This window comes from Pygocentrus nattereri, chromosome 7 (genome assembly GCF_015220715.1).
Source record: "Pygocentrus nattereri isolate fPygNat1 chromosome 7, fPygNat1.pri, whole genome shotgun sequence".
NCBI classification, from domain to species: domain Eukaryota; kingdom Metazoa; phylum Chordata; class Actinopteri; order Characiformes; family Serrasalmidae; genus Pygocentrus; species Pygocentrus nattereri.
The window spans coordinates 24,180,040-24,202,605 of NC_051217.1; the positions used below are offsets into that span (position 1 = coordinate 24,180,040).

At 41.3% G+C, this 22,566-nt stretch overlaps 2 protein-coding genes across 5 annotated transcripts; one reads left to right on the plus strand and one right to left on the minus strand.

Annotated features, from left to right (window-relative positions):
• The first annotated feature begins 1,739 nt into the window (after nucleotides 1-1,739).
• LOC108440600 lies at nucleotides 1,740-5,681 on the plus strand. 3 transcript variants are annotated; one of them, XM_017719552.1, is made up of 3 exons: nucleotides 1,740-1,825; nucleotides 3,397-3,615; nucleotides 4,459-5,681. In XM_017719552.1, exons 2-3 carry the CDS (start codon nucleotides 3,402-3,404, stop codon nucleotides 5,316-5,318), a joined length of 1,074 nt encoding a protein of 357 aa, XP_017575041.1. In that variant the 5' UTR covers nucleotides 1,740-1,825; nucleotides 3,397-3,401; the 3' UTR covers nucleotides 5,319-5,681. The 3 variants fall into 3 exon arrangements, with proteins under 3 accessions (XP_017575041.1, XP_017575039.1, XP_017575040.1); XM_017719550.1 differs by having other exon boundaries at nucleotides 1,749-1,915; XM_017719551.1 differs by having other exon boundaries at nucleotides 1,749-1,911.
• A 2,807-nt stretch (nucleotides 5,682-8,488) lies between these two features.
• dcun1d5 (DCN1, defective in cullin neddylation 1, domain containing 5 (S. cerevisiae)) lies at nucleotides 8,489-20,081 on the minus strand. Of its 2 annotated transcripts, none has more exons than XM_017719516.2 (11): nucleotides 19,966-20,081; nucleotides 16,558-16,606; nucleotides 16,266-16,300; nucleotides 16,054-16,156; nucleotides 13,926-14,017; nucleotides 13,349-13,419; nucleotides 13,053-13,144; nucleotides 11,553-11,661; nucleotides 11,040-11,144; nucleotides 10,263-10,365; nucleotides 8,489-8,925 (listed from the first exon to the last, which is right to left on the minus strand). In XM_017719516.2, exons 3-11 carry the CDS (start codon nucleotides 16,282-16,284, stop codon nucleotides 8,870-8,872), a joined length of 750 nt encoding a protein of 249 aa, XP_017575005.1. In that variant the 5' UTR covers nucleotides 16,285-16,300; nucleotides 16,558-16,606; nucleotides 19,966-20,081; the 3' UTR covers nucleotides 8,489-8,869. The 2 variants fall into 2 exon arrangements, with proteins under 2 accessions (XP_017575005.1, XP_017575006.1); XM_017719517.2 differs by having other exon boundaries at nucleotides 16,258-16,300.
• Between the last annotated feature and the right edge of the window lie 2,485 nt (nucleotides 20,082-22,566).

Here is a 22,566-nt window from a genome sequence, read left to right on the forward strand (position 1 = left end):
TGCAAGAGCTAAATACAATATACATTTTCAGTTTTTATTGTGTCCATTCTTTACCTTTATTACAGCTTCTTCTCTTTTCAGGAGACTTGCTTTAAGTTCAGAAGAAGCTGTTTGCATTTTCTGTTTCTAACCTAAAGCAATCACATCAAGACTCCCTGTAAAACATTATTTCACATTCCAGATGTTCCAAAATGGTAATTTTGCAGGAAATGAAAAAACTTTACTTTACTTTTAATTGAAGTCAATGGAACCAGACATTTTTCAAAGTCATGCTGGGTCGTTTCTTTTGGTCCATTCCTCATAGAATTTACACACAATATAAAGGACAACAAGGGAGATAAAAGGTTTTTCCCTGACAACAGTGATACAAGTAGTTCAGCACTAGTTACTACTCAGGTGTTCCAGTCACTTCCATGGCCACAGGTGTATAAAGCTAAGCCCCTAGGCCTGCAGACTGCTTCTACAGACATTAGTGAAAGAATGGGTCGCTCTCAGGAGCTCAGTGAATTCCAGCGTGGTACTGTGATTGGATGCCACCTGTGCAACAAGTCCAGTCGTGAAATTCTCGCTACTAAATATTCCACAGTCAACTGTCAGTGGGATTATAACAAAGTGGAAGTGATTGGGAACGACAGCAACTCAGCCACAAAGTGGTCGGCCACGTAAAATGACAGAGCGGGGTCAGCGGATGCTGAGGAGCATAGTGCGCAGAGGTCACCAACTTTCTGGAGAGTCAATCACTACAGACTTCCCAACTTCATGTGGCCTTCAGATCAGCTCAAGAACAGCGTAGAGAACTTCATGGAATGGATTTCCATGGCCGAGCAGCTGCATCCAAGCCTTACATCTCATCCAACATCAGTGTCTGACCTCACAAATGCGCTTCTGGAAGAACGGTCAGAAATTCCCATAAACACACTCCTAATCCTTGTGGAAAGCCTTCCCAGAAGAGTTGAAGTTGTTATAGCTGCAAAGGGTGGGCCGACATAATATTAAACCCTATGGATTAAGAATGGGATGTCACTCAAGTTCATGTGCGTGTGAAGCGAGATGACCGAATACTTTTGGAAATATAGTGTACCTGGTACAGAATACAATTATATTAATACCACTGTTAAGACTGTATTAATACTGCTATTATATCAACATTCATACACACAAATATACACTATTAAAAAGACGGTTCTTCAAACATTCTTTAGTAAAGAAAATGGTTCTATATAGAACCATGAACACTCAAAGAACCTTCTGTATAATGAAAGGCTTCGTCAGATTGATGGTGAATGTGCTGTAGATGGTTCTATATAGAAACCTTTTGATAAGGGTTCCATACAGCACCAAAAAGATTCCTCTGTTAAAGCTTGACATTGTCAGAATAGAAGAACCCTTTTTTGGTGCTCTATAGATCCCTTTTCAAAAAGGTTCTATACAGAATCATCTACAGCACATTCTCCATCAATCTGAAGAACCCTTTGACCACGCAAAGAACCCTTTAATCATGCAAACAGTCCGTTTTCTTTACTAAGGAACCCTTGAAGAACATTATTTTAAGTGTGTATATAAATGCTGAAGTGCTCTGGCAACAAATCAATGTTGCATTAAAGATCAGCTTTCATATGTGTAGCAGCTGGTCAGGCACAGGTGAGCCGTCCGATTCAGCAGGACGTTAATCTTTAAACATGAGACACGAGGTGGGATAATGTGTCATGTGAGGTCTGTACTTTACTCCTCTTTTAGATGGACCAGCACTGAAACTCACTTCAGAAACTGGACTGTGTTTGTCTGACTGCACTGAGGAGGCTGAGACAACTTTCTACATCCAGGGGTGACCAGATTTTCTGTCCTGGGGGGCCAAAGTGCAGTGTCTGTGGTGGGCCGAGGGCCGAAAAGACAAAGCAATACACAAATAGAGTAGGTGGGTCTCACGTCAAGTTTCTAAAAATGCATTTTATGACATTATATTTTGTTACTAATGCTTCAGATTTAAAAGGAAAATAAAGAATGCAGTAAATTAAGAAAGGTATAAAATTAGTTCATGGGCTCACGGCTGTTTTTTCCTGGCAGGCCCAAATTTGCTGTAAACAAATGTTTCGTGATTGTGCCCTAATAATGACAAAGCCTTTATCACTATTACTGCTTCTCACTGAGGCTAATCATAAACATATCAAAAGGCTCATATCTTATATATTCTCTTTCCTTGGAGAACCACTCATTTGTGTGGTTCTATGTACCAAAAACATATATGGACTTTATAGATGCTTTATAGACGGGAACGGTATACACTGCATTGCCAAAAGTATGGGCTCGGCTGCCTTCACACGCATATGAACTTGACTGACATCCCATTCTTAATCCATAGGGTTAAATATGAAGTCAGCCCACCCTTTGCAGCTATAACAGTTTCAACTCTTCTGGGAACTCCTTTAAGAGTTTTTAAGGAACTCTTAAAGCTTCAGCACCAAGAGATTTTGGACAATTTCATGCTCCCAACTTTGTGGGAACAGTTTTGGACGGCCACTTCCTGTTCCAACATGACTGTGCACCAGTGCACAAAGCAGGTCCATAAAGACATGGATGAGCCAGTTTGGTGTGGAAAAACTTGCCTGGCCTGCACAGTCCTGACCTCAACCCGATAGAACACCTTTGGGATGAATTAGAGCTGGGACTGCGAGCCAGGCCTTCTCGTCCAACATCAGCGTCTGACCTCACAAATGCGCTTCTGGAAGAACGGTCAAAAATTCCCATAAACACACTCCTAACCCTTGCGGAAAGCCTTCCCAGAAGAGTTGAAGCTGTTACAGCTGCAAAGGGTGGGGTTGTATTTCAGGAGTTGGCTTCCATATATTTATGTTATAGATGCTTTATAGACTGGAACGATATACATTGAGATGAAACTGAATATTTATGTTTGGGCCAGAGGTTAGGGTACCGGCCCTGTGACCAGAAGGTCACTGGTTCGATCTCCTAAACCGACTGTTTATGTCTGAAGAGCCCTTGAACAAGACACCTAACCTCCAACTGCTCCCTGTGTGCTGTGGATAGGGCTGCCCACTGCTCCGGGCAAGTGTGCTCACTGCCCCCTAGTGTGTGTGTTCACTAGTGTGTATATGGTGTTTCACTGAACGGATGGGTTAAATTGTGGGACTAATAAGCGTCAATAAATTTTAACATTGTTTATATTCTGCATCACATCTCTTTTACTTAAAGAAAGTGAGAGAAATTCAGGTTTTCATGATAAAGGCCTTTTAATACAAAGTTTTGTCCAGACAGCAAAGATAAATTAATATAATAAATATATTACATTATTTAGCATTTCAGAGTATCATGCATATATTAAACCTGGATGTATTTTAACCAAAATCCATATTGAATTCATTGCATTTAATTTTCATCCAGACATAATGAGTCTGAAGACTGTGCCTATGAGTCTGCTTCTGCTTTGGATCACACACTGCATTCACACTTCTGATGGATCTGCTGGTGCAATGCACTTCAAACTGAGTCTGGACGTTATGATGGATGAAAAAAGCCCATTACAAGTCAAACCTGAAACCACTGTTGATGTTCTTGTGGGGAAAACTACAGATCTAGCATGTTGGCACAAGACCGGCAAAGGTAAAAAGCTGTACTGCATTTCCACATTCCTCCAGTTTGGTGCCTGAAGTTTGCCACTTTAGTTTTGCACTGAAGCTAAAAGACTAATAATAACTAACATGTAGTATTGGTGGCTTAACATTCTGACCACCTCCTTGTTTCTACGCTCACTGTCCATTTTATCAGCTCCACTTACTGTATAGGAGCACTTTGTAGTTCTACAGTTACAGACTGTAGTCCATCTGTTTCTCTGATACTTTGTTACCCTGTTCTTCAGTGGTCAGGACCCCCATGGACCCTCACAAAGCAGGTGCTATTTGGGTGGTGGGTCATTCTCAACACTGCAGTGACACTGACATGGTGGTGGTGTGTTAGTGTGTGTTGTGCTGGTACAAGTGGATCAGACACAGCAGTGCTCGTAGTTTGTTAAAAAGTTTAAGCATATTACATTTTATACATATTAAACCTTAAATGAAATTAAATAGTGAACATTTGAATTGATGAAGTCTTATTTACAACACAAACATTCATTTCATTCATTGATCTTTTTTTTTCTTCTTTCTCCCAAAATAAGACATTTTGGATTAGAGTCAACATTTCTGATTTAAGTTCTTAGGATTAGACTAGGTTCTATTTCCATTTGACCTGTTCCAAAAAATATTTATAAACTGGATAGGGTTTTGATATTGTACATTTAAAATAAATGTAGGTTGTCTGTTATTATCATGTATGAAAGAGATGTGTTCCACAAATCATTGAAGCCCAATGTCTCAAAACTGCACAGGTCACAGGCAGAACCTTATAATTCCAAGGGGACAATATACTCCGTTCACATACACTGTGCTTTTCCTCTTTGGTCTCTAGGATTGGTGACGTGGTGGCAGACCCCCTTCGGATCATTTGGAGGAGAAAAGTTTAGCAACAACGACCCAGTAGACATAAAAAATGGAACGCTGAGGATCTTGAGGGCCACCTCAAGCCACACTGGACTCTACCACTGCTACCTAGTGGACAGCAGGGGGACAACGGTCATCCCATACAGAGTGAACGTACTGGAAAGAACAAGGCCAAGGTTGACCAGAGAGGCCAAAATGAGCATGATGTATGAGTTGGCCCCAGGTGTAGTGCCATCAGTGTTGGCCACCTTCATGGTTGCGTTTACTCTTGGTGCATTCAGCAGACCCTACGTGATCAAGTGTCTGCAAAGAGCAAGGGCTAGAATAGGCCAGAAGAGAGAAGACCAGAACAGTCCAGGTGACATAGCCTTATTCAGAATGACCTACAATAAAACATCCTCACTGTCTGAAGATGCTCCAAAGACATCTTCACCTGTTAAGTCTACCAAACAATGGTTCTGGTCAAAGAAGAAGGACCAGTGCGTTGGTGTTCATGTGGAAGGAGCTGATGAGATGAAAGACGGAGCAGATGGAGCACAAGACAGGCAAGAAGGAGAGGAAACCTTTGTACAACCCAAACGGAGGAGCAGAGTCATTAAAGTGTACAACTACGATGAAGAGGGGAAGAGATATGGCCACGTTACAGAGCCGGAGGTGGTGGTGGAGGAGTGCGCACCCGGGCCCAGACACAGAGTGATGTCTCTGACCAGGCTCAGTGCCATTATGAACCAGGTGGAAACTCCTGATTTCTCTGCATCCGGAAAACCAGCAGACAGCAGCTCAGCTGAACTGGATAATCCGCCTCACACCGGGACCTTAATGGAGTAGAGAGAAATCAAGTTTATGCAGTTTTTCTTAGTTTGATTCTTTAGTTTTGCATTAACAAGCAATGGAAGCCTATATGCACCAATTGGCATTGAGCAAACTGCATGGCTGGATGGTCACACACTCATGGAGTTTTAAAGGGCCCATATGCCACATTCTTCTTGTATTTCATTCTTTTCATTCATAATCACTCATGTATATGTAAATGAGCTCTGTTCTGATTGGCTGCCTTGTACTGTGTTTGGTTATATGTGTAAGTGGCTAGTCGTTAGTGTATTAAAGTGTATCTCTCTAAATAATCTCTAAAAACAGTTGAAAATGCACAAAGATGCTGAAATCTGTCTGGAATTAAAGGCTTAAAATGGATTTTCTTCTGTTGCTAATCTGCTATTTCCTAAAAAGGAAAATGTAATGACTCAAAATATCTTTTTGGGGCTCCTGAGTGGAGCAGCTATCTGGTCTTCAAATCCAATTTGACGTTAAATCCAGTTTACAGTCCTAGATTGTGCAGTCATTGGTGGGTATGACTCTAAGTGGCCAATCAGCAGTTAATCCAAGTGAAAGCAAAATACAGGACTGGAAACTGGATTCAAGGTCCAGATTTGATCTCCGGTCTAAGCGTCGGCCCCAGCGTCACAAGTTCAATCAACAACGCCAGTGATGCCATTGGCATCCCAGTCCAAGATGGCATAATCGCACCCCAGCATCACTCAGCACGTTGCTAGGCAATGCAAGCATCTGTTAACTGAGAACAGAACCGCCAATCAATGTTCTCCTCTAAGCCCAGTGAGATGTCCAGTGTCTCAAAAATACGCAGAGGCCCTTCTCATGTTCCGAAGGAAGCACCTCCTGGCTTTCACCTCCCAGCTTGGAAGCACTATGTGGTAATAAAGACCTAAGAAGTGGGTGGAATCTTTTCCCAAAGCATTTACTTTACACAGTGTGAGGTATAAAAGATGAATGACGTTGAAAGATTAATTAATGATGAGCTTTTCTTGTCTCAATACTGCTGGAAAAAAGAAAGAATATTTAATTAATAATTTAATTATTAATCGAAGCCGACACTTAGTCGTGGGCTGGAGGTTAGGGAACCGGCCTTGTGGTCAGATCCCCTGAGCTGACAGTCCATGACTAAAGTACCCTTGAGCAAGACACCTAACCCCCAACTGCTCCCCAGGCGCTGTGGATAGGGCTGCCCACCGCTCCAGGCAAGTGTGCTCAGTGCCCCCTAGTTTGTGTGTGTTCACTAGTGTGTATGTGGTGTTTCACCCCACTGATGGGTTAAATGTGGAGGTGAAATTTCCCATCATGGGACTAATAAGGGTCACTTGAGTCAAGACCGAGACAAGATTAAGAATATGAAAATAAAATAAAGAGGAAAAATAAAATAGTTTATAGTTCATTGTCCATTAATAAACACTCATCATACGTCATTCATGATCATTTGTAGCCTAGAAGTATTAATTCTTGTTGTTATAATCATAGACCAAGTATACATCAGTCATTTTAAAAACAAACGATTGTTATTCTGTTTCTTCTCTTCTAAAACTTATTTATTTTTCTTATTTTTCTAAAACTTTTAGTTTCTGTGTGTGTAAAATTGTAACATGTCAGAAATGAAAGAAGAACGAAGCAAGAGCACCAATCAGGGCACAGTGGTCACTTTGTTTAGAGCTGGTTTTGACCTGTTGGTCATACCAACCCAGTGCAGCACACGGTTCAACGTCAGAGCAGCAGCGTAAAATCTTGGGAGAGTCTGTTCAACATAAATGATGAACTAACCTAACTTTGTGTAAATAGAGCACAATATAGAAATATGTCCACATATGCAGTCGTGAATTACGCGGCTTTTTTCTGAATTTCTACCATTTCATTTTATAGTAAATTAGTTTGGGCTGGTTTATGTTTATGAACAGAGACCTACAGATCAATATAGTAAAGGAGCTCATTTGTGATCCTGAGTTTAAAGCCAGTTTTTATTAAACTTAAACTTGGAACTAAATTGCGTTAATTTATCTTTACTTAAGTACATTTGAAGGTAAATACTTTAGTACTTTTACTCAAGTGGAGGTCTAAAGGGAGAAACTTCTACTTTTACTGGAGTAATATTTTACCTTGGGTGTCTGTACTTTAACTCAATTATACGGTTTGTGTACTTCGTCCAGCACTGTCAGAATAACTACCTAAGGTCAATTAAATATAAACCAACCAACATTCATTTTCATTGTTAATACACACACATCTTCTAATCTGCTTCTCCTTCTGGGTCGCAGTGGGTGCTGGAGCCTATCCCAGCTGTCATCAGGCGTAAGGCAGGATACACCCTGGACAGGTCGCCTGTCCACTGCAGGGCAGACAAACACATTCCGTCTTAGGGGCAATTTAGCATGTCCAATTGCCCTGACTGCATGCCTTTGGACTGTGGGAGCAAACCGGAGAACCTGGAGGAAACCCACGCAGACACGGGGAGAACATGCAAACTCCACACAGAGAGGACCCTGGTTGCCCGGCTGGGGACTCAAACCCAGGCCCTCCTTGCTGTGAGGCGACAGGGCTACCCACCACTCCATCATGTCGCCATTATTATAACTAGTATAATATTTCATTAATTAATAAAAAAAAATTAGTAGTACTAATATGGGGTGGGATGTGATGGGATTGTGTGGCAGGCTTTGTGTTTAGTGTTGTGTTATATGTCATTATATTCAGTATTGTGTCTGCACCGTCACTGTATTTAGAACATTATTCTGTCTATTCTTGTTTATCCCTACATGGTCACGTCTGTCACACCTGTCACTTGTCATGTATAGGCTGAGCCTAATCTTGGCATCAGTCCTGCTATATAACCGCATCAGCCCAGCGTCTTATGGGCTGGCTGGGTGTCTGGTACCTGCACGCAAACGAATAAACGTCACTTCTCCAGACATACGGCTGGTCCCCTGGTTAAGTTAGGGTTTGCATTCTTCGGAAAGGACCGTTTTATTCCATTTGACGATTTTGTTGACATGCAAACAGCAGAAAACGGGTTCTGTTTTCAGTTCTCAGACGGAGGCCTTGAGACCGAGACAAGGCCAAGTTCAAGTGGATGTTGAGATGGAGACGAGACAGAGACTGAACTAGAGTACTACAACACTACTAATCTGAATTGCTTTTCAAACCAGCCGTCGAGAAAATAATATTTACATACAATTCCTTTATTTCTTCTGAAAACACTATAAACAAGGTAAAGCTCAAAAAAAAATGAATAGGGAAAAAAAAATTACATTATTACAGATGACTTCCCTCCACCAGATCATACAACACTGGCAATGTAACTGCTGCAACAGATGTGATACATATGAAAAAACAGTTCCCCTTTTCCAACGTTTTCCTTTTATAGTTAAATTAACACTGTAAGAGTCTCTGGGTAGTGACGGGTCCACCAGCGGCTCAGGAAACAGGGCGGCAGTCCTGGAAAGGAGCGTGATGTTCCGGACTGTTGAGTGTGGAGAGAGCTTCCACTGATGTGCTTCTTCTTTCTTGCTCTTGAATTTCACAGACATCACCAGCTTCTGCTATAACGCCAGTCTGGCTTTCTGCCATTCCACAAATTCATCCAGCATCACCGGCCCTGAGGAGGGAAGAGGACACGGAGTTACTGCAGCGAAACAGTTAAAGAAAGACAAAAGAGCAGAACCAGCCAACAGCTCTTACATGCAGGGCTGTCACTTTACTCATTTAAACTTGACAAAACTCAATTTTAAAGAATTATGTATTAACTTCACATTCTCTATGAATCAGCAGTGAATAGTGGGCGGTTCTATGATGATAATCCATACTGTAAATTCTCCTGTTGCTCAGTAAGAAAATAATTTCCAAGGTTTTCTTGTTTACCTCCCGACATTCCAGTATTTTGGAATGTTTAAAAAGATCACTGTCCAAAGAATCTGTATCTCCATTTTTGTTTATTATTTTGTGAACATTTCACCAATGAATCAATAGAAATGCTCTAAAATCACATCTATAAATTAATTTACATTAGCCACGTTTACATGCAGCCTAATAATCCACTAATAATCCGACTAATAGCTCAATCGGAATAGAACACGTCCATGTATACACTTCTAGTCTGACTGAGGCCATTTGGAATACAGTTTCGATCCAACTGACTGAGGTGGATAATCCTGTAAATAACCCGTTAAACAGAAGAATAATATCCGTGTAAACGCCTGTATCCGATTACATTCCCTATCGGAAAGTTTAAGTCCATTCTGTATGTGCGTTGCGTCATAGTGAGAGTTTATACTGCTCAACACGTTTGGGCAGAAACTGGTCTGCAGAGGAGATGAAGTTTATGCTCTGATCTTTAAAAGACGGCGGTGGTACAGACGTCCAGCTTAGATGTCTCAGAGCACGATGTCTTCCTCTCTGCCTTCTTTAATAAGGACATGTGAAGGACATTTTCCTGAGTCTGACATCATTTTAAAGCAATTAAAAACACAAGCACCGCTCACTGCTGTTCAGCTCAGTGGTTGTCATGGTAACGTTTACTCTAAGCGGTTCTTCACATTTGTACGTAATTTTGGATCGGATTATTTGTAGTGAGCATGTAAACAGAGATTTTCTGTCAGATTGTTGAACAGTGTGAGCATAAACACCTCAGTCTTAATCTGTAATCAGAATGTATTCAATCGGATTGGCAAATATCTCTGCATTTAAACACAGCCACTGAAGGGTACGAATGTTTTTTGCCCTCTCCTGTAAAGTTAAATTGTTTGTTAGTTGGCTGATGAGTTGAACTAGGTTTGTTAGAGCAGGGAACACCAAAACAGGTCAGGGAGTCCTCCAGAACCAGGAATAGGAACCTCTGGTGATGGATGACAAGGCATGAGGCTACAAAAAGAAACCGTGAATCATGCACACTGATAAATGATTAACTACCCAGAAAGACAGAAATATGAGACTTACAGGCTCCGTCCTCATCGTAATTACTGAGGTCTGGATTTACAGTACGACTAAACTCTAAGACGTTGTACCACTGGTCCTTGTTCATGACCTTATACTTGGATTGCTAAAGGTGAGAAAAAGAAAAGGGGCAATGACATGTACTTCACACAGTAACATTAACAGACAGTTAACATTGGCCAGCATTAATAAAATTCAAAATCAACATTTTTCAGATTTATCACAGGATAAGTAACACTGCACACCTATACACACTGATCAGGCCTAACATCATGATCACCTCCTTGTTTATACGCTCGTTGTTCACTTTATCAGCTCCACTTACTGTATAGGTGCACTTTGTAGTTCTACAGTTACAGACTGCAGTCCATCTGTTTCTCTGATACTTTGTTAGCCCCCTTTTACCCTGTTCTTCAGTGGTCAGGACCCCCATGGACCTTCACAAAGCAGGTACTATTTGGGTGGTGGATCATTCTCAGCACTGCAGCAACACTGACATGGTTGTGGTGTGTTAGTGTGTGTTGTGCTGGTCTGAGTGGATCAGACACAGCAGTGCTGCTGGAGTCAGTGTATATATCTTTGATAAATTGCCACATTTAAAACCAGGACAAAAACTACGCAGAGAAAGTACACAAAATGCACCTATACAGTAAGTGGAACTGATAAAATGGACAAAGAGTGTAGAAACAAGGAGGTGGTCAGAATGTTATGCCTGATCGATGCATCACTCAGCATTATCCATAACCATTTCAATATCATACAAAGAATAAACAGGCCAACCTCCAAAAACTGGTGAAACACAGGAAACAGGGGCCATGTTCTTCCAAGCAGCAGCGCCAGCATGGATTTTGCAGTGTCCATGTCTAGACTACGCTGGTCTTTATCCTGACGGAAAAAACGGAGAGAAAAGGAGAATGCCAAGCATTAGAAGTGAGCATTTACATACATACATACATACCTTCCAATAAAAATCCATCAAATTGAGCTACGACTTCACCACAATTAAGTAAATTAAATTTTGACACAAGTGAGTTTCACTCAGCGTCATCAGTGGTAATCGTATTACCCTACTGATATGACAGAAAGCTGCAGAATGCAGACTAATCTTCAACCATGTCACATTCCTTCAGCCAAAGCATTCTGTATATTCACCAAATGCGTTTGGAATATTAATAGACATACTCAAATTGCAACATGTTGCAATATTATCGCTAGTTTATTTTGTAGATACTGTGCAGCCTACTTCACACCATCTCAGACTATAAACAAATATACAAAAGAAATGAGGCTCACCCTGGCAAAGTCAAAGGCGTATCTGTAAATGTTCTTGAACACAACTGGGTCGTTCAGTTGTGAGCGCAGGTAGTCGAGCTTGCCTTGTAACTTTTCTGTGCAGTCACATCTGTTTCGGAGTGAAAATAGGTCAATATTGAAATGCCAACACACGGCAGGCAGAGAGTTCCACAGCTACACCATATGCCAAAAGTATTCACTCGGCCCGCTGGGCCCACCCTTTGCAGCTATAACAGCTTTGACTCTTCTGAGAAGGCTTTCCACAAGGTTTAGGAATGTGTTTATGGGAATTTTTGACCGTTCTTCCAAAAGGACATTTGTGAGGTCAGACACTGATTTTGGACGAGAAAGCCTGGCTCACAGTCTCCGCTCTAATTCATCTCAAAGGTGTTCTGTCGGGTTGAGGTCAGGACTCTGTGCAGGCCAGTCAAGTTCTTCCACACCAAACTGGCACATCCATGTCTTTATGGACCTGAAGACCCTAGCATCAGAAAGTGTAAAATTACCAGGTAAGCCTAGCACCCATGAAGTCTGTCCTTCTCACAGGTTGTTCAATACACTACATTTCCAAAAGTATTTGCACATCTGCCTTCACACGCAATCCATGGGGTTTAATATGATGTCGGCCCACCCTTTACAGCTATAACAGCTTCAACTCTTCTGGGAAGGCTTTCCACAAGGGTTAGGAGTGTGTTTATGGGAATTTCTGACCGTTCTTCCAGAAGCGCATTTGTAAGGTCAAAATCCATTGGATTGCCAGACAGAGAAGTGTGACTGGTCCCTCCAGAGAACACGTCTCCACTGAGTCCAGTGGCAGCGCTTTACACCACTGCATTCCACGCTTTGTATTGCGCTTGGTGATGTAAGGCTTGGATGCAGCTGCTCGGCCATGGAAACCCATTCCATGAAGCTCTCTACGCTGTTCTTGAGCTGATCTGAAGGCCACATGAAGTTTGGAGGTCTGTAGTGACTGACTGCAGAAAGTTGGTGACCTCTGCGCACTATGGCCCTCAGCATCCGCTGACCCCGCTCTGTCATTTTACGTGGCCGACCACTTCGTGGCTGAGTTGCTGTCATTCCCAATCGCTTCCAGGGATTAGCTACATATGCCATATATTGTTATTTTCTGGAGACACTAGGCTTCTCAAAACATCATCATTTGACATGTAAACGCTAAAAGAACATCAATATCTTTAGAATTTTGGCCATTTTGGATCAAAAATCTGTTTACATATTTACTTCATATTTTTCACCAAAAAATGGTCAGCTCAGATACATTATCAGAAACTGTCAGACTAGAATGTCTGTAAGCTATATTCACAAGAATTCTGATGGTATATATGGCATAGATGATTGAATACATATGGGAAAAAAAGAAAATCAAGAGGAAAAGAGATGAACAAGTTGAAAGAAAATGTATGTTTAAGGTTAAAAAAAGGAGGGGAAAAGAAGTCTTGGAGGTAACTAAGAGAGGCCACTATGCCACTAAAGTGTTCTTACTGCAGTAGAGTCATTCCTTTGAGCCATTCTTCTTTAGTGAAAAATCCCATATTTGGTGCTTCAAGTTTCCAGGCTAAGACTAACATGATAATCTGGACAAGACACAAAAAAACAGAATTTTAAGCAAGTTTTTTTTTTTTTTTTTTTTTTTAAGTGAACTGAAGAGACAATTTAGACCATTCATATTGGTCTATTAAAACATTTCAAATATATATATATATATATATATATATATATATATATATATATATATATATAACAACACGGCTTTTGGTTTTGGAAATGAACAAACTTACGTTCTCTGGTTCAACCCCGATATCCTCACAGAACTTTTCCATTCCTTCAGGTCCCACCACATCATCAGGCCCTGAGGAGAGTAATACCAATTAAGTGATCAATAATTCAGTCAAGTGGGGTGTGTGTGTTATTACTTAATTCACATTTGATCTGTATTTTTAAAGGGAATGCCAGTGATTTATCAACATTTCTGTATATTTAAACGTTTAAGATGTCACTTCAGAGTGGTATCACATGAGGTGTTCTGTTCTAGAACAACTTACCAACTCAAGAGTTTAATGACTCTAAAAGCTCCTGCACAAAACGTAATTGCATGAAATGCTTAAAAATACACTGCCTGATTTTTTTGTGATAGTTCTGGCTTTATTATTATTATTATATCCATTCATGTTGGGGGGGGCATGCAGGAAGCACATTACGAAGCAAAAATAGTCTTCAATGAAAACCTCTTTTCCGTAAAATGTAAAGAAATCTATAAGTTTCTCTACAAGGAACCATTTCACACGAAATCACTCTGAATGGCTCTGTTTACATCTCAACCACTGAATTATCATATAATTAACAGGGACAATATACCTGCATACTCATAAAACCATGCAAGGCACTTCTTGCTAGAGAACTGATCTTCCGGATTAATCAGTCTTCCTGGAGTTTGTGTCCGACAGTAACTGGGGAGGGAAGGTTACGGAGAGATTTTAATAAAAAATATCACCAAAAATTCAAGCTTAATTGCTTCCATTTTCATTCCATCACAAATACCAGCTGAAAAACATCAGCAAAAAAAATGTCTTTCAAACAAAAGCATGTTATCAAAAAAAAATAAATTATACACACATTATATATATATATATATATATATATATATATATATATATATATATATATATATATATATATATATATGTATATGTATATGTATATGTGTGTGTGTGTGTGTGTGTGTGTGTGTGTGTGTGTGTGTGTGTGTGTGTGTATATATATGTATATATACACACACAATCAAAACATGAACCATTTCAGCAAAGAACCAATTCATGTATTCATTAGTTTGCAATGGCACCATCATATCAAAACACTACTTCATTTAGTTTGTTTATTTATTTAAGCAATACTTGAAAACACAAGCTGCCCTTTACACTGTGGAACATTTCATAAAGAATGGACTGTCAGAAATGACCCAAACCAGCACGGGGGAAGTGGGGGTGCTGAGGGGGCTGCAGGCTCATCACTAAGACAAACCAGGTTGGGAGTCAAAGAAAGAAGGTATATGCAGAGATAGAGGCCCATTCTGAACCCAGAAGCAGCCCAATATTGTTTTAAAACTTTATAAAAATAATCTACCACAGAACAGCTGAAATATTATCTCCCAATCTGACTGATTCTCTGCTTATCTGCACATCCAGAATGAGAGGGCAGAGAGAGGATGTGCATCAGCAGCCTGATGTGTCAGCTATATGAATATTCTGTCATCATAGTCCTCTGATACATTCTGTTTGATGTAAAATGAAAGACATCTAATGGAAATACAGCAAGTAATTTAAAATAATTTAATATAACATTATTCATGTCAGGTTTAAATTAAATCTGCTTAAAATTTCAGCACCCCAAATTAAAACACAGTCCACAGGCCCAAAATTACTTTAAGACCTTTTTACAGTAACACACTTTAGAAGTTTAGAACATCATCTCCTTTTTCTAGAATGCACTATATTGCCAAAAGTATTCAGTCACCCCTCCAAATCATGAATTCTGGTGTTCCAATCACTTCCATGACCACAGGTGTATAAAGCCAAGCCCCTAGGCCTACAGACTGCTTCAACAGACATTAGTGAAAGAATGAGTCGCTCTCAGGAGCTCAGTGAATTCCAGCATGGTACCGTGATCAGACGCCACCTGTGCAACAAGTCCAGTCGTGAAATTTCCTCACTACTAAATATTCCACAGTCAACTGTCAGTGGGATTATAACAAAGTGGAAGAGATTGGGAACGACAGCAACTCGGCCACATAAAATGGGTCAGCGGATACTGAGGCGCATAGTGTGCATAGGTCACCAACTTTCTGCAGAGTCAATCACTACAGACCTCCAAACTTCATGTGTCCTACAGATCAGCTCAAGAACAGCATAGAGAGGTTCATGGAATGGGTTTCCATGGCTGAGCAGCTGCATCCAAGCCTTACATCACCAAGTGGAATGCAAAGCGTGGAATACAGTGGTGTAAAGCGCCGCCACTGGACTCTAGAGCAGTGGAGACGTGTTCTCTGGAGTGACCAATCATGCTTCTCCGTCTGGAAATCCAATGGACAGGTCTGGGTTTGGTGGTTGCCAGGAGACGGAACTTGTCTGACTGCATTGTGCCAAGTGTAAAGTTTGGTGGAGGGGGGATTATGGTCTGGGATTGTTTTTCAGAAGTTGGGCTCAGCCCCTTGGTTCCAGTCAAAGGAGCTCTTAATGCTTCAGCACCAAGAGATTTTGACCTTACAAATGCGCTTCTGGAAGAACGGTCAGAAATTCCCATAAACACACTCCTAACCCTTGTGGAAAGCCTTCCCAGAAGAGTTGAAGCTGTTGTACCTGCAAAGGGTGGGCCGACATCATATTAAACCCCATGGATTGCGTGTGAAGGCAGATGTGCGAATACTTTTGGAAATGTAGTGTATTGAACAACCTGTGAGAAGGACAGACTTCATGGGCGCTAGACTTACCTGGTAATTTTACACTTTCTGATGCTAGGGTCTTCAGAACCAGAGGACTTTCTCTTCTTTTTTACAGGCATAACGTAGTTTCCAAAGGGCTGATTTAGTCTAACTGAATTTGGATAATGAGAAATTTAGAAAACGTAAGACAAGATCATCATCAAAGGTTTTCTTCACTTCACTTATTAAATAAAGATTCAAATGTAACTATACCTGCGTACTTTTGGTCTTTTTGTCCATTCAAGTCGACAAGATTCTTGACAAAGGAAAAAACAGCACAGTGTCAGAAATCATGAGCTCAATTAAAACATCAGGCTAATTCTGGTTAAAACAATTATCTTTGATGTGTGTAAATACATTGATTCACACTGACGTACAATAACTTAATACATTTACAGTTACTACATAGCTGCTGCTACTGGAACAATTACAAAATCATTTTTTGAATAACTGAAGAATTTATTCATATCCACAGGCATTACCCAACAGATGTTGGAGCAACTAATCACTTACGAGTCTATCCAGGGTTTGAGACACGTTCTTTACTTCCTCCAGTCCGTACCTTAGGAATAAAGATGAGACATTTGAGTTACAAACACTTCTTATTACATTATACAAACACAAAGGACGCGTCAGCTACAATATCAAAGGAAAATCTTGCCTTTAAAAAAAAAAGTCAACTCATTATTTCTTGAGAACAGCACTGATAACACTGCTTACAGCTGAAATCTATTAGACACACAGCTGTAAGATAAATAAATTAGATTCATTTAGTATTAAATGAGTATGATCTCTAATGTGTTGTCTCCACCATCACTAGTTGCTTTTATTTTGCCCAAATTATTGTAATTCTACGAGGTAAAGAACATAAGACAGGTAACGGCACGCTCACTTTATCCGAACGTCAGTGATTTATCCAAGTTTCTGTATAATTAAATGTTTAAGAACAAAAAAAACTTCAGAAGAGTTTGATATGAAACGTTCTGCGCTAGAAAAACTTACAGACTCGAAAGAGTTTAACGCCTCTTAAAGCTCGCTCACAAAAAGACAATGACAATGGAAGCAGAAGGGCGAGAGAGCCGAACTCCTTCATATCTTTTCCTTCTTTCACACACAGAAACCAATTCCAGGATTCCATGAGGCAGCAGTTCGTAGGGGACCTACCAGACTTTTTTCTTTAGTTTGCTCCATTTTGCCGTGTGTGAACACTCCACACAAACGGAAACCTGCAGGTCTCACCCTGCTTCCAACCGAAGCCTGTTCAATTCGCTGCTGATGGGACGCATTTTATAATGAAACGAGGGAAATTCATCAGTAGAGCCGGCTTTCCTCGTCTTCTAGTGGCATGTCGGTGCTGCACTGTCAGTATAATCTGCCGGTTTTAACATCTGACTTCATAACATTCCTGCAGCTTGAGCTGCAGCTGATAAAAACGACAGATGAGCCATAAAATAATAGCAAAGATCTGTGTTCATCCACGACGTAAATAGACAAACTCAACTTGATAAACTAATGAAGAAACAGAGATCAACTAAGGTGTCTTACTACTGTTGATTGTCGACAGAGCGGGGTCAGCGGATACTGAGGCGCATAGTGTGCAGAGGTCACCAACTTTCTGCAGAGTCAATCACTACAGACCTCCAAACTTCATATGGCCTTCAGATCAGCTCAAGATCAGAATAGAGAGCTTCATGGAATGGATTTCCAAGGCTGAGCAGCTGCATCCAAGCCTTACATCACCAAGCACAATGCAAAGCGTGGAATGCAGTGGTGTAAAGCGCCGCCACTGGACTCTAGAGCAGCGGAGACGTGTTCTCTGGAGTGACCAATCACACTTCTCCGTCTGGCAATCCGATGGACGAGTCTGGGTTTGGAGGTTCCCAGGAGAACGGTACTTGTCTGACTGCATTGTGCCAAGTGTAAAGTTTTTCAGGAGTTGGGCTCGGCCTCCTTAGTTCCAGTGAAAGGAGCTCTTAATGCTTCAGCACCAAGAGATTTTGAGAACTTGACTGGCCTGCACAGAGTCCTGACCTCCTGATAGAACACCTTTGGGATGAATTAGAGAGAGCCAGGGATGGTTTGGGATGAATTAGAGTGAGCCAGACCTTCTCATCTAACATCAGTGTCTGACCTCATAAATGCGCTTCTGGAAGAACGGTCAAAAATTCCCATGAATACACTCCTAAACCTTGTGGAAAGCCTTCCCAGAAGAGTTGAAGCTGTTATAGCTGCAAAGGGTGGGCCGACATCATATTAAACCCCATGGTTAAGAACGGGATGTCACTCAAGTTCATGTGTGTGTGAAGCCAGACGACCTCCAGACGACTTGGGGTGAAAAAGACTGAGAACCCCTGATGTAGACGGCAGCGTAAGGCCACTCACCGACTCCTCTAACTTAATTTTACTTTAATGCTGCAGGAACAAATTTTTATGTTTATTTATTTATTTTTAAATCCACACTGACGAGTTAGGTGAGTCAGCAGCACCACACACTCTCAACAGAGAGGGCTCTCCAAGGGATCTTCAGTAAAAGGAATGGTTCTATTTAGAACAATAAGCTCTATACAGAACCATTTAATGCATTTCAGGTTCTTCAGATTGATGGAGAACATGGAACCTCTTGGAAAATGGTTCTGTATAGCACCAAAAAGTGTTCTTACACTTTTACAAGTTTGACATGGTAACAATAACAGAACCATTTTCCAAAAGGTTCTACAGAGAACCATTTCATGCTTAAATTATTCTTTGCGTGATGAAAGGGTTCTTTAGCCTGATGGACAATATGTTAAAAACAGTTCTATATAGCACCAAAAACACAAACTTGACATCATAACAACAGCAGAAGCCCTTTTGGTACTTCATAGAACCATTTTCAAACAGGTTATCTACAGAACCATTTCATGCGTGAATGGTTCTCTGCACAGTGAAATGATTCTTCAGACTGATTCAGATTATGTCGTAAATGGTTCTGCATAGCACCATGAAGGGTTCTATTGTTACACGCTTGACCCTTTTTTTGGTGCTACACAGAACCATATGAACATTTTCCTTCAATCCAAAGAGTGATTAGAGCATTATTTTCTATTTCTACAGGATGTCACCAGAGGGTCTCCGTAAGACAGATCTCACCTTCCGCACTAAACACCCCACCATCACAACGCCAATATTCAAATATAAACAAAGGGTTCTTTACTAAAGGGGATGCTTCTGTTTAGAGTCCTGAGTTCTGTATAGATCCGTTTAATGTTCAAATGATTATCAGCATGTTTAACTGCACTTTCATCTTTTCCCATCACTGGATAAACACTAAGAACCCCAAGCTTAAGAACCCCAAGCCTGGTCCCCCAGTGGCCTCCAGCGTCTCTGGCTGAGGACAGACGCTCCACTAAGTTTAAGCTACAGCGACTCCATTTTAAACATAAAAACGGATCTAGCACGTAGAACCTTTCGCGTTAAAGCGTTAAGACGATTATTCACCCGCACTAATATCGACACACACCTCGCGTTTAGGTCTAAACCTCCCAGCGCTCGGCCGGTATTAGATGAAGTTAGCCGAGCACTGATTTCGCCGGGTGCTCGGTGAAAGCTAACGGCTAACTAACGTCAGCTAACCCAGCGAGCGAGGCTGTAGTCGGTTTTCTAAATGCCGGCTTCTCGGCTCAGCTTCCCGTTCCACCTTAAATGGAGCGGCTGGGACTTTCTGGCACCTCGTATGAAGAAAAGGGAGAATTAAAGCGGGAATTCGAGCGAGAAGCTGGCGATTTAGACGCTTCGCAGTTAGTTAGCGAGCCGGCTAGCGAGAAAAACAACAGTGGTGAAAACGGCCGAAAGTTGACAACAGAACCCAGTAGGCGCTTTTCTAGTGATATTAGTGATATCGCTGTGATCACATCGGATTATCGCAGTGAACATTGTTCCAACCTGAGACGGTCCGCGTCCAGTTCGGGCTCCGCGATCAGTGAACGGTCAGTCACAGCGCAGCTCGGCTAGTGCCTGAAATCTGAGGGATGGAGCTCAGACTGGACGGAGCCCGGGATTCGCGGGGCATAATAAAAGTCACCTGATTTTTGAGCGTTTTTATTTAATACAAATATTGATTTACAGAACAGATCACCGAAGACACGCCATATATATGTTGGTTTGTCCATCTGAATTTTCATGACCAAATCGTATGGCAAATTATTCAGCAACTACATTAAATAAATGTAAATTTGTATTTTATTTATTATTTATTTTTAAAAGCTCCCCTCAGATTAACAGAACATGGTTTATGACCTACACACATCACTATATGCTTACAATTTACTGCTGAAAGCCAAAAATCTCAGACGCTTTTTGTGTTATTTTATAAAAGCAATGTTTACAGAGCAGATCACTGAAGCAACGCCGTCTGTTTATAGTTTATAGCTCAGATTTGGGGGAAAATGGGTCGACTTTCAGTAGAAAAACAAACTGAGTTCGGCTTCTTTTATTATAAGGGTTTAAAATGACATCACCATCTACTTGACTGGAGAGAAGAGTTACAGCCTCATACGACGCCCAGCTTCTGAATGTAGCTTGTGAAATATGAAAGTTATGAAGAACATGACGAAGCGCGTTTTAGAACCTCTGCTGGTCTCGCTAGAGGGCGCTCCCGAGCGAGTCCAAAATGAACGAGTTGATATGGAGTTGATATCCATAAAATCCATCCCTCTACTGTCTAGAAGCTCTGGTTCAGAAAAAAAGCTCTGGTTCAGAGATTAGAAACTATTTTAACTTCGTTTTTAGCCGTTGAGCTCCATTCACTCCCATTCATTGAGGACTCGCTGGCGGGCGCCCTCAGCAGTTCAGCAGTCCTGTTTTTGTTATAATTTTTGACCGTTCTTCCAGAAGCGCATTCGTGAGGTCAGATACTGATGTTGGACGAGAAGGCCTGGCTCACAGTCTCCGCTCTAATTCATCCAAAAGGTCTTCTATCAGGTTGAGGTCAGGACTCTGAGCAGACCAGTCAAGTTCTTCCACACCAAACTGGCTCATCCATGTCTTTATGGACCTGCTTTGTGCGTGGTGCTCAGTCATGTTGGAACAGGAAGGGGCCGTCCCCAAACTGTTCCCACAATGTTGGGAGCATGAAATTGTCCAAAATCTCTTGGTGCTGAAGCATTAAGAGTTCCTTTCACTGGAACTAAGGGGCCGAGCCCAACTCCTGAAAAACAACCCCACACCATAATCCCCCCTCCACCAAACTTTACACTCGGGACAATGCAGTCAGACAAGTACCGTTCTCCAGGCAACCGCCAAGCCCAGACTCATCCATCGGATTTCCAGATGGAGAAGCGTGATTGGTCACTCCAGAGAACACGTCTCCACTGCTCTAGAGTCCAGTGGCGGCGCTTTACACCACTGCATTTCACGCTTTGCATTGCGCTTGGTGATGTGAGTCTTGGATGCAGTTGCTTGGCCATGGAAACCCATTCCATGAAGCTCTCTATTCTGATCTTGAGCTGATCTGAAGGCCACATGAAGTTTGGAGGGCTGTAGTGATTGACTCTGCAGAAAGCAATGTTTCACTGAAACAGAGCTTATTTAACTAAATCATATATTTCTATATTAATATCTACTAACATGCAGTCTGTCATAATGAAAGCTCTATTTTCTTTAACGCCTGCTCTCTACAGAGTAACTTCTCTTTTTTACCTTAGAATTCAACAGCTGTCTTTTATTACTGCCTTTAAGACTGATGTATGTAAATTATCTCTGTTCTGATTGGCTGCCCTGAGATGCGTCGCAATGAAACAAACAGGCCAGACTGAAGTGCTACTTTGAATCTAAAGTTACTGTCCATTTTATCAGCTCCACTGACCATATAGGAGCACTTTGTAGTTACAGACTGTAGTCCATCTGTTTCTCTGATACCTTTTTTTCCTGTTCTTCAGTGGTCAGGACCCCCATGGACCCTCACAGAGCAGGTACTATTTGGGTGGTGGGTCATTCTCAGCACTGCAGTAACACTGACATGGTGGTGGTGTGTCAGTTTGTGTTGTGCTGGTACAAGTGGATCAGACACAGCAGTGCTGCGTGAGTTTTTAAACACCTCAGTGTCACTGCTGGACTGAGAATAGTCCACCAACCAAAAATATCCAGCCAACAGTGTCCTGTGGACAGCGTCCTGTGGGCAGTGTCCTGTGACCAATAATGAAGGACTAGAGGATGACCAACACAAACTGTGCAGCAGCAGATGAGCTATCGTCTCTGACTTTACAAGGTGGACTGATAAGGTTGGAGTGTCTAATAGAGCGGACACAATGAATGTGTTTACATGCATTTAATAATCTGATAACTGCAGAAAATCTGATTTTGCCAGTAATCTGATCACCGCGTTTACATGCACTTCAGTAATCAGATAATGGGGAAACTCCAGGTATACATGAGTCAGACAGTAATCAGATTTCTGCTTTACAGCCAGCCGATAAATTCACAGATGATGACGTGACGTAAACATAGCGTAAAACTCAAACTTCATGCTGTGGCTTTTTTTCAAAA